Source organism: Scyliorhinus torazame, chromosome 4 (genome assembly GCF_047496885.1).
Source record: "Scyliorhinus torazame isolate Kashiwa2021f chromosome 4, sScyTor2.1, whole genome shotgun sequence".
Lineage (NCBI taxonomy): Eukaryota > Metazoa > Chordata > Chondrichthyes > Carcharhiniformes > Scyliorhinidae > Scyliorhinus > Scyliorhinus torazame.
In genome coordinates, this window is record NC_092710.1 from 205,232,051 (window position 1) to 205,248,205 (window position 16,155).

The 16,155-nt window shown below is 46.9% G+C and overlaps 1 protein-coding gene across 1 annotated transcript in view; it reads left to right on the forward strand.

Annotated features, from left to right (window-relative positions):
* Positions 1-6,812: 6,812 nt before the first annotated feature.
* Positions 6,813-16,155, forward strand: part of LOC140410705 (syntaxin-7-like) — a 63,306-nt gene continuing 53,963 nt past the window's right edge. The window contains 2 exon segments of the mRNA XM_072499143.1: positions 6,813-6,904; positions 14,938-15,155. Of these exon segments, the coding sequence (XP_072355244.1) occupies positions 15,044-15,155 (112 nt within the window). The 5' untranslated portion in view covers positions 6,813-6,904; positions 14,938-15,043.

Consider the following 16,155-nt stretch of genomic DNA (forward strand, 5'->3'; position numbering starts at 1 on the left):
GTACCGTCCTTAAGTCGTCCATCCAGTAATAGTTGGGTGGGGGTGTGCTCGGTCAGAATGGTGATGGGGTTCAGTCCGGTAATATAGGAAAAGTACTGGACTGCCCAGAAAACTGCGAGCAGGTGCCTCTCACAGGCTGAAAATCCCTGCTCCACAGCGTCTAAAATTCGGGAGGCATAAGCCACGTGTCTTAACTGGGCGTGCCGTTCCTGCAGGAGCACGGCTGAAAGGGTTCGGTCTGTGGTCGCTACCTCTATGGCGTAAGGGGAAAGCGGGTCTGGAACTTGTAGTGCGGGGGCGGCTATGAGCGCCTGTTTTAATGATTCCACAGCCTCCGTATGCTGCGGAAGCCATTCCCAGGGGGTTCCTTTCTTTAGGAGGTCTGAGAGGGGTGCTGCCTTGCTGGCGAAACCGTCGATGTGGTTTCGGAAGTAGCCAACCAGTCCTAAAAACGACCGGAGGGCTGAAACGTTCTGGGGAAGGGGCAATTTAGCGATCGAGTCAATCCTTTTATGCTCGATCTCGCGTTTGCCGTGTGTGATAATTGTACCCAAATATACCACTTTTTCTTCCAAAATCGGGGCCTTTTTGGGGTTTACTTTACAGCCAATGGAATGTAACAATTCCAGGAGTTCGGACAGAAGCTCAATGTGCTCTTCCTTTGTGTCTGTCTGCAGTAGTGGATCATCTACATACTGTACCAGACATTCGGGGCGAGAAAATTTTGCTAGTCCACTTGCCCGCTGTCGGTGGAAAATGGAGGAGGAGTTGTGGAAGCCTTGTGGCAGGCATGTCCACGTATACTGCTGAGCTCTGAAAGTGAAGGCAAATTTATACTGGCACGCCTTTGCCAATGGAATGGACCAGAATCCATTACTGACGTCCAAAACCGTGAAATATCGGGAATTGAGTCCCTGCTTGAGCATGGTCTCGGGACTTGTTGCTACGGTGGGGGCTGCTGCGGGGGTGATATTATTGAGTTCCCGATAATCAATGGTCAAGCGCCATGATCCGTCGGGCTTTCTCACTGGCCAAATCGGGGCATTATTAGTAGAGGCTACCGGTCTTAGTACGCCCTGCTCTAATAAGCTCTCTATATCTTTTAGGATTTCTCCCTCTGCTTCTAGGGGGAATCCGTACTGTTTTTGGGGTCTAGGGTCCGGTCCTGTTACTTGTACGGAGCCAGTCATCCGTCCACAGTCGTGCTTGTGGGTCGCGAATGCTGCCCTGTTCTTTTGCAGGACTGCCCTAACCTGCCGGTCCGTGCTGAGTGTGGTGGGGTTAAACCAAAACTCGCCTACTGCGCTAATTTTGTTCATATAGTCCCCTATGTTGAGCGTTGCGGAGGCTCTAGCGTATTTCGCCATCTTCCAGACACACACTGGTTGACTGGATCGAAGGATAGGTGGTGGGAATTCGTAGATTCATAGAATTTACAGTGCAGAAGGAGGCCATTCGGCCCATCGAGTCTGCACCGGCTCTTGGAAAGAGCAACCTACCCAAGGTCCACACCTCCACCCTATCCCCATAACCCAGCAACCCCACCCAACACTATGGGCCATTTTGGACACTAAGGGCAATTTAGCATGGTCAATCCACCGAACCTGCACATCTTTGGACTGTGGGAGGAAACCGGAGCACCCGGAGGAAACCCACGCACACACGGGGAGGATGTGCAGACTCCGCACAGACAGTGACCCAAGCCGGAATCGAACCTGGGACCCTGGAGCTGTGAAGCAATTGTGCTATCCACAATGCTACCGCGCTGCTCATAAAGTCGATTCCCAGAATATGTTCTGCTGTGTGGGGCAGGTCGACTAAAACTATGGGGTGTTTTGTGGTAATGTTTCCTATTTGAATGGGTACAGGAACTGTGATGTGTCCCTGCTGTGAGTGGCCTGTAAAGCCGTTGAGGGTGATAGTGGCTGTAGTGGGCCACGTGTCCTGACAAAGGGTGGAGGAATTTATGGTGGTGCGGGACCCTCCTCTGTCCCAAAGAAACTCGATAGGCTGTCCCCGAATTTTCGCTGCGACTACGGGTCGTCCTGACCTATCCCAAAGGGTATCGCAGACCCATCTGGGGGAGCCTGTACACCGTCAGTCCGTTCCGGTCAAGTCTGTCTGATCCGAACGGGCGCTAACGCTATGGATGGGCTCTGCCTTTTTCTTACTCAGAGTGCCTGTCTGTTGGGCTCTCGGTGGCTTTTTAGGGGCATTGCACTCTTTTGCAAAATGTCCCAACTGTCCGCAGTTGTAACATTTTTGCGGTTTTGTTGGGGGGCTGTTCTTTCCCTCATTTACCCAGGCGGGGTTGTGAGGTGTGGCTTTTACTGCCTGCATGTCTGCGGCGGCTTGCTTTTCCTCTGTGGTTTTATCAGTGGGTCGATTGTGAACAGACTGCTCCCAAACGCGGGACAATCTTTTAACCACCCACTTCTCATTATGAGCCTCCTCCGAGGGATCATAATTACTACAGGCATTCTGTCCTGCCTCTGTGGCATGGGAGATAAGGGTGCGGGTCCATTTGGCCATATTGTCTGGGGACAAATGGGCACGGTCTACATCTCCAAAAACGGCTTCGAAGTGAATCCACAGGCGTCCTGCGAACGCTGTGGGGTGCTCAGACTTCTTCTGCCTACACTTATTTAGGCCATCTACGGGGTCACCCCGGTTATACCCGATCGCATCCAGGATCGCGGTATGCATTTCTGCAAGGGTGCCTCCTCCTACGTTCTGTGGGTCGGGAAGGGCTGCTGCTACCGATGGATCTAGACTTAGAACCATGAGCTTTACATGCTCTCTCTCATCCAGGCCGTACATGGTCGCTTGATGTTTGACGGTGGCAAAGAAATGGTGTGGGTCTGAAGCGGGGAGGAACGGTGTGATTTTGGCACATGCATCCCGTAATTGGGTCACTGTGAGGGGGGTGGAATATAGGAATTCCGCTTCGTCTGCTGTGGCTGTGCGGTGGGTTGTTACAGGGTTCATCGGAGCCTGAACTACCTGCTGTGTGGGGGGGTGGGGGTGTTTTTCTCCTTTGGGGCTTTCCCTGCGCACATGTTCCCTGAACATATCTCTGCGCTGTTTCCTGTAATTCTTCCCAATCAGGGCCGTCTTCCTGGTCTCAACTTTCCCCAAAGGTTTCTTGGAATCCCTTTTGGACAGAAAGCAGTGATTGCAGGTCTGCAATTTGCTTCCGGCACTTTGCATGGTCTATGGTGCTCTGTCTTTGTTCTGTGGTTGCAGCGTGAAGCGCTCTCAAGGCTGCCTTGAGATCACTACATTGTTTCTGTAGCGTCTCCACCTGCTTCTCTGTTTCTTTCTTTACCAGGACTGCACGCTGCATGTCCTGATAAGCCTTTTCGTACTGGGACTGGAAACTACTCAAATGCGCCAGACAAGACTGGTGACCCCGTTTGGCGTCAGCCACCTCTTCTTCCTTTGCTGCTAATTTCCGCCTTAATTCCAGATTCTCTTTCTCCACCTCGCATACATCGACTTTACTCATACGATGTATGCCCTCTACTTCTTTGCGGAGCGTCCTGACGACCTCCTCTGTGCCTCACAATTGTGCCAGACAGGACACAATTGCCATCGGCTTGCGAGCTTTTGCTAAATTCTTTTTGTGGATTTCACTCATGTTCTCCCACCAAGTATGCCCTATACTTCCGGGACCTGAGTTGTCATTATTACAGAAATCATTCCACATGGGCCATCCTTTGCCCTTGAGGTATTTCCGAATTTCCTCTTCCAAGTGGGGCACTGTCCCACTCTACTGCTGCTGGTCGCTGCAACCGCAAATTCCTCGGGGTTCATGAGGCGTTGCATTGCCTTCATGGCCATCTCTCCTATCTGCTTGCTTTGGTTAAATTTGGAACAGGGGGCTAAGGTGGTGTCGTAGATGCGGGTACGGCTTCCGCTAATTTCCGAAAATACAGACTTCCGACAGTTTTGACGCAACAAAATCTATCAGTTTTACCTTATAGCCCTGTTAGTTACGCATGCAAACACACAATTCTGAATTGTGAATTATTAATCAGAACTGCTTGAACACTTGTGTTTTTTTTGTTTCCAATTGGATTCAAATTCAAAATTTCTTGGGTTCTCCCGGAGTGGTTTTCCACTTCTAGATCGGGTCCCGTCAGGATGTCGCCAAAATGTTGCTCTTATTAGCCTTAGTTTTATTAGCTCTAATTCTGTCACCTTTGCTCACGAGTCGCCAGGTATCTTTCTGATACCGCCACGTGGTTCAAGCTCAAGTAATGATTAATAATACAGCACACTCTTAGTAAATGTTAAATCAACGATCATTTATTATATACAGCAATCAATACTTATACAATAATCCTACTTCTAGACTATTGCCTACCATTAAAGGCCAATACTTAACTTTGGTGATGGCCCACCAGGTCAGGGAAACGAATGGCTTATCGAATTGGGTCTGACCTACGGGATTCAAAAAGGCTGGTATGGGTCGATAGTCTGGAACACCTATCAGGCAGCGATCGCTGGAGTAAGACTTACTTGTTCTTTCGTCGAAGGGTCTCGAAGGTTGCGAGTAGAAGAAGGGTCGATCTGAACTTGGCCCCTATCTTTATAGTTCCCAGGGGCTTCCCGCCTCTCGGGGCGGACCTTGACCCTGGTCCCAAGTGATTGGACATGGTCCCAATCACTGGGTTCGATATGCTCCAATAATGGGGCGATGCCTTGATCGGGGGGTGGTCGTTCACCTTGCTTTGTCTCGGCCACTGCTGGCGCCGAGAGGTCTGGATCGGCTTTCAATTGCTAATTTGTAGCAATTGTTCCCGGGGATAGCCGATTAAACTGCAGATGGCTGGGTTGATGTGGTGCTAATGGTTGCAGGTATCAGTCTGGGCCGACTTCCCCAGAGCCGAATACACTGTTCTGTCTGCAGCTGTCCGTTTGAGTCCTGTTGGCTGATTTTCCCATCAGCCTTTTCAGTTCGACATTTTACATCGGGGTTTGGCCAAATTAATCGGGAATCAGCCATTTTAGGTGGCTACAATTGTCGTAAAAACTCATCTGGTTCACTAATATCCTTTAGGGAAGGATATCTGCCATCCTTCCAGGTCTGGTCCAAGTTGACTCTTAAATGCCCTCTGAGATGGCCCAGCAAGCCACTCAGTTCAAGAGCAATTAGGGATGGGCAACTGTCGGCGCAGCCAACGACACCCACATGCCGTGGAATGAAAAAGGCAAGTTACACACTTCATGCAGTGAGTAACAAAGAGCCCAAAATTAAATTTAAGTTGCCAATTTAGTAAATGGAACAGAGTTTGACTGATTGTACACATTTCCGACCAAAAGTATTTCATGTATCAACTGTGGTTCAGTTCAGTGCCTCTAAGTCACAAATGTAGCCGGATGACCAACAACTAAACTTCTGCAATGCATGATAGGTAGCTAACTTTACTCAACACAGGGGCTGATTCTCCGTTTCAGTGGCTAAGTGCCAGCTCGAACAGAGAATTCACAGGAGTTTTGCGACCAAAAACCAGCGCCGATCCCGAACTGATTCCAGGACCGATGAGGGGCTTGCAGCAGCGGCGGGTGAAACTCCCTGCTACTGCGCCGAAATCGGCCATGACTCTGGCCACAGATGCGTACGACTGATGACCTGCAGCAGTCGTGCCATAAAACATGGTGCCGTCCATGTGCGGACATGACCCGCCATCCGCAACCCCACAGGCCACACCCCCCACCAGCCCTCGTGGAAGCCCCCCCTGATCAGCGGCATGGATCCCGGCCGAGTGCGGTGCCGCTCGACACTGTCAGCAACCACTAGGCCGGGGTCCCAACTTCTGAGAACACACGTGTCCCGCGCCATCGGGAACTCGGCCCATCGGGGGCGCAGTATCATGGGAGGGCCTGCCGATAACACGGCAACGCCGTTGCAATGGAGCGTAGTGCTCGCCACAATTACATCATTTCTGAGGAGGCGGAGCATGGCTGACCGGCATCAAACCAGCATCGGCCCCAATTTGGGCATTGGAGTCAATCCTCTGCCAAATCGCTGATTACGACATCGCCGTCGGGCAAGGGAATCCAGCCCCTTGTTTTTCCAAGCAAGTGTGATAAGATGTGTTGCACAGATAGATAAAGAAAGCAAGGCCAGCAGATGGGAGCTATTTTTGCAAACTAACATTGAGGAAAATTAGTAACTCGTCAGCCGTGTCTAAATAACTTTACCGATGCTGGAAGAAACTGGATAAAAAGGGAGACGTTAGCAGCCTCAGCAGAGATCTGTGGGGCCAACCATCAGGCAAGGAGACCGCCCAGAGTTTCAATCAGTAGAATGAAGAGCAGTTCAGTGTTTATCTGGTGTTTTAAGCATTAATAAAGTGATTTGTGCAAAATATTTAAGAAATGTTCAGTGTTTATCTAGTGTTTCAAACAGTAATAAAGTTGTAGTTGAACTATCTTGTGGTATGTCTTTGTCCGCCATGTCAGCTGATACCTGTCTGAGGGCAAGGTAAGGTTCTGGATTCATGTCGGAATTCAGTACGAAATCCAAGGCTGACACTCGATGCAATACTGATGGAGTTCTGCTCTGTTGAGGGTGCTGATGTTTGGCTGAGATACTAAAACTGAAGCCTCATCTTCCTCTGGTAGGTCTAAAAGATCTCATTGCAGCTTTTAAAGAAGTGCAGCTGAGGGTTGTGATGCCCTGGCCAACATTCACCCCTCGGTCAACATCGCAGAGAAAGCTCCCGTCACACTGTTGCTTCCGGAGGGCGGGAGGGTGGGGCCAGGGGACGGGAGGGTGGGCGGGGCCAGGGGACGGGAGGGTGGGCGGGGCCAGGGGACGGGAGGGGCCTCGCGAATGGTCAGAGGTCGAGACGGAGGAGCCAGGGAGCGGGGGCTGAGGGTCTGACCGGAGCAGGTATCAGCCACCGGCGGTCTGCGAGGAGGCGCCGTCGCCGCACTTGTTCCGCAGCTGCTGGTTTGGCCGGGCCCGGGCGGGGCGGGGAATAATCCGCCCGGAGCTCTGAGTCCGGGCCCTGGCTTCATCTTGACTACCGTTGGCGGACGAGAGCTGGGACACCGGAGCCCGGGGAGGGCGGACGCTGCCGTTCCCCAGCCCTGCCTGTCCCAGGAAGGGCAGCGACAACAAGCCTTTCCGGAGCGGTTGTGCGGGGTGCGCAGTGGGTGTCTCGGGGAGGAGGAGCTGGTGCTCCCCCTGGACGGAGCAGCCCGGTGCTGGGTGCGGTGATCTGACCCTCCCGGGGGTGGCAGTGCCGCTAGCAGCCCCCCCCCCCCCCCCCCCCCCCCCCCCAGCACTCGGCTTCCTCAGCCGGGCGGCCGGGCTTTGTGGCCCAGGCCGGCGTCTCGGCCTCCGGTCGTCAGGAAGTGACTTGGCTTCGGGAGCCGGCGGGGCGCCGCCTTGCACAACCCCCGCCTCTTGGCAGCGACCGCCCGATCGCTCCTGCGGCGATGGGCAGAGTGGGGGTGGGGGGCGTCTCGGAGAAGCTAAACCCCGTGGGTCAGTCTTCGCCCTGGGGTTGATGGCCGCGAGATTAAGTTTCGCTTAAGACCTTCAGCACTAAATTCGAAGCTGGAAGTGTTTTCTTTCAGATCAGACCTAAACCGAGGCCCTGTCTGTGCTGTTAGGGCGACCTTAAAAACTCCCATGGCATTATCTTAAAGAGTAGGGGAGGTATCCCTCTCGTCCAGGTCAACGTTTATCTCTCAAATGATTTCCTACGTGACAACAGTGATTGCACTTCAAGCATACTTAAATTTACTTTTAGATGTTCTGAAGAAAGAACAGTACAGCACAGGAACAGGCCCTTCGGCCCTCCAAGTCTGTACCGGTAATGATACCACCCTTGGCCAAAACCCTCAGCACTTCCTAGTATTTTCCATGTATTTGTTGAGATGTCTTTTGAACGCTGTTAATGTATCTGTGTCCACAACCTCCCCTGGCAGCGTGCCCCAGGCACTCGCCACACTGTAAAACAAAAAAAAACTGCCTCACAAAACTCCTCTAAACGTTGGCCCATGGACCTTAAACCTATGCCCCCTAGTGACTGACCCCTCCACCCTGGGAAAGAGTGCCTGCCCATCCACTCTATCCATCCTCTTATCAGGTTGCCCCTCACCCTCCGTCGTTCTAATGAAAACAGTCCGAGTCGATTCAGCCTCTCCGCAAAGCTAACACTCTACAGACCAGGCAACATCTGGTTAATCTCTTCTGCACCCTGTCCAAAGCCTCCACATCCTTCTGCTAGTGTGGCGACCAGAATTGTGTGCAATATCCCAAGTGCAGCCGTACCAAGGTTCTATACAACTGTAGCATGACTTGCCAATTTTTGAACTCCATTCCCAGTCCAATGAATGCAAGCATTCCATATGCTTTCTTGACTACCTTGTCCACTTGTGTTGCCATTTTCAAAGATCTGTGGACCTGTATGCCCAGATCTCTTGACTTTCAATATTCCTAAGAGTTTTACCATTTACTTTATATTTCCCCTCAATGTTAGACCTAATGAATTACCTCACATTTGTCTGGATTAAACTCCATTTGCCATTTCTCTGCCCAAGTTTCCAACATCTATGTCCCGCTGTATCCTCTGCCAATCCCAACACTATGTCACTCCACCAACCTTGGTGTCATCCATGAACTTACCCATCAGATCAGGTACCTTTTCCTCCCAATCGTTTATGTATCCCACAAACAACAGAGGCCGCAGTACCGATCCCTGTGGAACACCACTAGTCACAACCTTCCATTCAGAAATACACCCTTTACTGCTACCCTATGCCTTTTGTGACTGAGCCAGTTCTGTATCATCCTAAAGTTATGAAAGGTGCTGTACAAATGAAAGTATTTCATTTTCTGAGAGGAAAAAAGCATGATGGAAATAAATGAATCTATTCTGGGGGCAGTGGGGGACTAGAGGAGAGATGAGAGGAAGTAGAACATTAATTGTCTTGAACTTCTGTTTTTTTAAATTCTGGACAGTGAGTTCGTACTTAGAACTGATATTTCTAATAATAAGGTGCCAGAAATCAGAGTTGAGTTGTAACAATGATATATTCTGCACAGTGAGGAAGCATTGATCTAAATTCAGTGTAGTTTGAGTGTCTTATAATGAACCCTTGATTAGATTGCAACATTGAGGGGTGGCACAGTGGTTAGCACTACTGTACGGTGCTAAGGACACGTGTTCGAATCCCGGTCCTGGGCCACTGTCCGTTTGAAGTTTGCAGATTCTCCCTGTGTCTGAGTGGGTTTCCCCCCACAACCCAAAGATGTGCAGGTTGGGTGGGTTGACCACGCTATATTGCCCATAATTGGGGGGGGGAATTATTGGGTACTCAAAATTTATATTTAAAAAGTAGTTTGCAACATTGAATCTCGTTCCTTATGTTTAACTTTCTCTTTAAATTTATTTCTGTCTATACTGTGCTCACAACAATTGTGTCTCAGCCCCATATTTTCAAAATAAGATGCATGAAATCTGAATGCTGGAAGCTATAGTGTTGCTAGTTGCAGTTCCTGACAATTGCGATTGGTAATCTTTTACTTTGTGTGCTAGGCACTTGTTTTATTTTTGAAGGTTTAAGATTTTTGGTTTATCTTATAATGATTAAAGTAAGTAAAGTTACCGTAGTCCCAGATGACCATAGGCTGCTTTGAGGGGGAAGAGATGACTGGTGGTGATTTAACCTGAGGATCACCACACCACAGGAAAGGGACAAGGTTGAGAACGCAGAGCCTTCATGAATAACCTCAGCCAGTATGGGATTTGGACCTGCGCTGTTGGCCTCGCAATGCATCACAAACCAACTGTCTAGCCAAGTGAGCTGAACCTGCCTCCGTTTTACTGATTATGCATTAATGATTGCCATAAAGACATCAAGATTATATATTTCAGGGCAGCATAGTGGCACAGTGGGTTAGCCCTGCAGCCTCACAGCGCCGAGGTCCCAGGTTCGATCCCGGCTCAGGGTCACTGTCTGTGTGGAGTTTGCACATTCTCCCCGTGTTTGCGTGGGTTTCGCCCCCACAACCCAAAAATATGCAGGCTAGGTGGATTGGCCATGCTAAATTGCCCCTTAATTGGAAAAAATAAATTGGGTACTCTAAATTTACAACAAAAAAAAATTATATATTTCAAGTTTTGTTTCTTTCTGTTGACAGACTGAAATTGACATATTGAACTTCTCTATTTGCATAATCACAGAAAAGCTCACTGGCCGCTTAGTTCAAAAAATTACATCAGTGCCATTTGGCAATCTATCCTAGATGTGTACAAAATTAATTTATCCATTTTTGAAATGGGCATCTCACTAACATTTAAAAGAGCTTCTTCAAATGGCATTCTTAAACTGGCAGGTTATGAGAGTAATTTGTGCTGTGTGCATGTCATGAGTCAAAGGTAGGGTTTGCGTTGTGAAATCTTGTCAAGGTTGTAGGTGTCTCCAAATCCACAACTGACTAAACTTTAAATGGCTTGAGGAACTGGCACCAACTATTTTATTGATGCAACTGGCATTTGTGTGTTTGAAATAGTTTGATTTGCTGATAGCTCTATATAGGTACAAACAATGCAACATTATAAATTCAACATCTATACAATATAAATCTTCTCCCTGTCTATATTTACTGTCGTCACTGCCCTTATTGGTGCCATATTTTGTATTTTTCCATTGTCAATGGATATGTCCACATGTTTAATTTGTTTATGTCAGCTATCGCTTGTCACAGCGTAGTGTAACAATGAGACTATAGCTAATAGGTGATCCTGCATTTTGAATATTGGAATATAAATTCTGGTCTTGAGTTTCTCATCATTTGTCAAATTTTTCAGAGATTATATTTTTTTCTTTTAAAGCTGTTCTACTTGTGATCTTTGGTAAATAATTTATGAATGAAATTAATTTTGTATGGTCTTTATTTATTTGCATGTTACTATCCATTTTTAAAACCCATCTTTCTCCAAGCAAAATACTGCAATTCTGGAATCTGAAATAAAATCAAGAAATGCTGGAAATACTCTGGTCAGGCAGCATCTGTGGAGAGAGAAAGTGTTAACAATTCAGGCTGATGGCTGATCATCAGATGTTCTGATTAAAAAGACAGTTAAGTGAGTTGTTGAAAGAGGCTGCAAAAAGATTTAGTCCGAAAATTATGTTTTTGCAGACAAATGAGTAACTCTGGAAAGAATGCTGCTAGATCTGCAATGCAGAATTATTGCTGGAGAAAAAATAAGCTTTTTTTTGTTAACAGTGTGAAATAGTAAAGTTTTTTGGGTGAATTCTTTAAGCATTTAAAAAAAATTGAAATGCCCAATTCTAAGGCAGCCTGGTGGTGCTGTGGTTAGCACTGCTGCCTCACGGTGCCGAGGGCCCGGGTTCTATCCCGGGCTGGGCCACTGTCCATGTGGAGTTTGCACATTCTCCCGTGTCTGCGTGGGTCTCGCCCCCACAACCCAAAAAGGAGTGCAGAGTACGTGAATTGGCCATGCTAAATTGTCCCTTAATTGGGAAAGAAAAGAATTGGGTACACTCTTAAATTTATTTTTTAAAAATCCAATTCTCTCTCTCTTTCCAATTAAGGGGCAATTTAACGGAACTGCTTTAATAATCAGAGTATCCTACCCCCCCCCCCCCCCCCCCCCCCCCCCACAATCCCGTACGTTGGTACTGAGAGGAGGGTACCCTGTTCCTCCAACACAAAATTAGTGTTTGTAACGTTTTTTTACATAGAACATACAGTGCAGAAGGAGGCCATTCGGCCCATCGAGTCTGCACCGACCCACATTAATCCCTTATTTCCACCCTATCCCTGCAACCCAATAACCCCTCCCAACCCTTATGGACACTACGGGCAATTTAGCATGGTCAATCCACCTAACCTGCATGTCTTTGGACTGTGGGAGGAAACCGCAGCACCCGGAGAAAACCCACGCGGACACGGGGAGAACGTGCAAACTCCGCACAGACAGTGACCCAAGCCGGGAATCGAACCTGGGACCCTGGCGCTGTGAAGCCACAGTGCTATCCACTTGTGCTACCATGCTGCCCACTTTGGCTTTGTATATCTTTTTTACTGTTTTAATAAAAAGATATGGCACATCTTTGGGTTGTGGGGGTGACACCCACACAGACACGGGGAGAATGTGCAAACTCCACAAGGACAGTGACCCGGGGCCGGGATCGAACCCGGGTCCTCGGCGCCATGAGGCAGCAGTAGAATCCTTTAAGTATTGAAGTATGGATGAAGGAGTGTTTGTCAGGAGAACTAGGAGCTGCTTAGGATATCTGTATAAAGTTGCATTCTGATGTAGAAAACCCTGGTGAGGCAAACTAATTTGAAATTTAGCACCACTTTAGATATATATGTAAAGTTTGAGTCAGAATTATTTTTTTGTGGAGGAAGGGAATGGCATTGTAGTGTCTGGAGGTGTACTAGGAAATCTATAATGCAAACTTGTTGCTGGTTGGTTCCCTTTTTCAGCAGCATGTGAAAGTATATTTTCCCCAAACACTGATTCTCAGCTGAAATTGACAACTGAGAGAAAATGTGAGGGGGAAAAATATGCGTACATTAAACTCTGAATTGCACAGTTGATTATGTGGTTCACATTTGTATTTGATCTAAACCTGCCGCCTTTCCTATTTTTGAGAAAGTGTATATCGTGGACATGCCTTTCTGTGAGCCACACACATTTGCATGTTTTGTAGCAGCTGCTGCCTGTTTCGGGGATTTGTTTACTGCAGAAGGAAGTATATTAGCTTCCTCTTTTTTGAAACGTGTTCCTTAAAACTGAGTTGTTTTGAAAAAATGCAAAAAGCCTTAACACCGTGAAAGACAAAGCAAAGGTGATAACATAAAACCTGAGTTTTTTTGTATTTCGTTTACTATCAATTGGATAATTTTTATGAAGCTACGCTTTTGTAAAAGTGAAATTTATGCATAAATCTATATGAGGTTATCTTTGCCATTTTTGGTCTGTGGGCAAACTGATTTGCACTATGGTAGTCAACTCTATGTAAGCGTGGCCTGGCATGGCTCGGGAGCCTCAATACGACATGGCAGTCTCTGCTGCATTTGCTGCAGGGGAAGACAGTGGGCTGAGAAAGTGCACGATTCACTGGCCTACGCTTTCTCTGGGCCCTCTTCTCGGCCAGCTGAGCTCTTCATTTCTGCTTGCCCTCATTACCCTTCCAAACAGTCTGCCTCCAGGGGTCCCGGCAGTCACAGTATTTCCGCCTTTATATGTCGCTTGTAGGTATCTTGTAGCGGAGGTATGGACGTTGAGGTCGTGATCCAGTGGCCAATTTACCATGCAGAAGATCTTTGGGTGTGCATACAGCGGTTATCCACCCGATGGACATGGCTGAACTAGGTGACCTTTTAATCTTTGCAATAATAATGACAAACAGCTGCAGCAACTTTGTGACAGCAATATTGGCCCTTTCCAATACAGTTGTTAATTGTTTGAGTGTCTTTAATTCGTTCCTTGTTAGATTAATTTAGTTTGACACAAGTTTCCCAGAAGTATATTTGTATTGTCTCTGACGACAATGTAAAGAGAAACTTTCAGATGGCATATCAGTAGCCACCTGACACTCAATTGATTTGGCCGTGTTGTTAATCCGAAGTCCAGCCTGTACATTTTGTTGTATTTTCTGTGCTTGTGAATTGTGCAATTCCGAGCCTGATTTGTCAGCCTGAAATACTGTCAGAATTGCAATGCAATTGATAAATTTAAAGGAAGCGGCCATCAACTGAAAGTTGGGGAGTACGGATGTTTCATGGTAGGACACAGATTTTCAATGTAATTCTCAATTTGGCAAGTTTCTGATACTTTGTGGGAAACCTGAACTGATGTAAGAAGTTTTCATTCTGTAACATCGGGTTATCTGTCTTGCAGCAAGTCTTTTATTATGCGCACAGTGGTTATTTTCATTTTGTCTTCCATTTGTTTGTTGCATTTATATACCACCTTTCATGACTTCAGGATATCCCATAGTACCTTCAGCCAGTAAAATGTTTTTGGTGTCATCACGGTTATAATAATGCCGGGGTAAGCATGGCACCCAACTTTCACAAAGCGGGTTCTTACAAACTGCACTGAGGTAACTGACTAGATTGTTGGTTTGTAGTGATGCTGATTGAGGAACACGTATTGGGAAGGATGCGAGAAGAGCTCGCTAGTTTCTCAGTTCCTTCCACAGGATCCTAAATGGTTAGATGGAGCCTCAGTGTAAAGTTGCATTTGTAAAACTGTACCTCTGGCCAGTGCAACATTCCCTTAGTAGTTACTGAAAACATAGAACATGGGATCCCCACAGTGCAGAACGACGTTATTCAGCCCATTGAGTTTGCACCAACCTTCTGAAAGAGCACCCTACCAATCCCCTTCCCTATTCCTGCAACATCTTAACCCGCACATCCCTGGACACCAAGGGACAATTTTTTTTACCTTGGCCAATCCACCTAACCACCACATCTTTAGACAGTTGGAGGAAAACCGAGCACTCGGAGGAAACGCATGCAGACACGGGGAGAAAGTGTAAACTCCACACCATCACCCAAGTACGGAATTGAACCAGGGTCCCTGGTGCTGTGAGGCAGCAGTGCTAATCACTGTACGGCTGCGCCACCCAAACTTTGACCTAGATTATGTGGCTGAGTTTATAGAGTGGGATTTCACTCTACAATTGGGGTGAATGTTATTACTGAACCTAGGCTAATGCCCAATGCAGATAAATTACAGAAGCTCTTTTTGTGTGTTTTCTTCATTTTACCACTTCTGGGAGTTCAGAAATTTCTTTTGAATTTTTCAAATGTTTAATTATATTTATGATCCCTGATTTTGAATTTCTTACAAGTGGATAGATCTTCTGTACCCTATTTAATCCTTTTCATAATTTAATATTAATATATAAATATTATTTCAGCTGTTTTCCAGGTGCCAAAAATAATCCACACGTGAAGGTTATTTGAACTTCTGATGCTGGTCAACTGAATCTCTCGCTGGAGTTTAACTTAACCTGATAACCAGTCATGGCTTCTGGAAGAAATGAAGGCAGTTACTTGGGAGAATCAAATTTATCTTCAGAAGCACATCAGCTTGCTCAAGTAATAAGTTCCAACATCCAGAAGATTGCACAAAATTGTAAGTTACAAACTATCTTCCTTTGTTGGAACAACTTATTTATTTCCAATTATTTGTCATTGTAATCTCGCAAGAATGAAGAAACAGAATATATTATAGATGGCTAGTAGTATGGAACTTGAATATCGCTGAAAAGAGAGCCAAAACTTTTCATCTTGCACTCATCAGGACAAATGCAGGAATGCAAAATTTCAAATTGTCACAACAGTTTATACCATAAGAGAAAAGGGCACTGATTGGTTGGCATGTTGACTCTGGCCAAGATGTTGCTATTGAGTAAGCACAAATGAACTATAGACTCCATTGGGAGAGCCTGGACAAAGAACCATATAAAAGATTGATTAACAAAGTTGAAGCTAATGGAATGGGAGGATCAGTGCTCAATTAGATTTCAAAAATGGGTTAAGAACAGAAAGCAACGAGTCATGGTACTTGGTAGTTCTTTGTACTGGACGGCTTTTGTTTTGCTGTATATAAACAACTTAGATTTTAGAATACAGAGTAAAATTTCAAAATTTGTCGACTATGTCAAGTTTGCTGTACTCTACCAGAGGTTTTTATAAATGTTCAGCGTAACGTCCCTGTCTTTGCACTCAATGCCTACATTTATGAAGCTCAAGGTACAATATGCTTTACTGGGCAGCACGGTAGCATTGTGGATAGCACAATTGCTTCACAGCGCCAGGGTCCCAGGTTCGATTCCAGCTTGGGTCTCTGTCTGTGCGGAGTCTGCACATCCTCCCCGTGTGTGCGTGGGTTTCCTCCGGGTGCTCCGGTTTCCTCCCACAGTCCAAAGATGTGCAGGTTAGGTGGATTGGCCATGGTAAATTGCCCTTAGTGTCCAAAATTACCTTTAGTGTTGGGTGGGGTTTACTGGGTTATGGGGATAGGGTGGAGGTGTTGACCTTGGGTAGGGTGCTCTTTCCAAGAGCCGGTGCAGACTCGATGGGCCGAATGGCCGCCTTCTGCACTGTAAATTCTATGAAATCTATGATCGCTT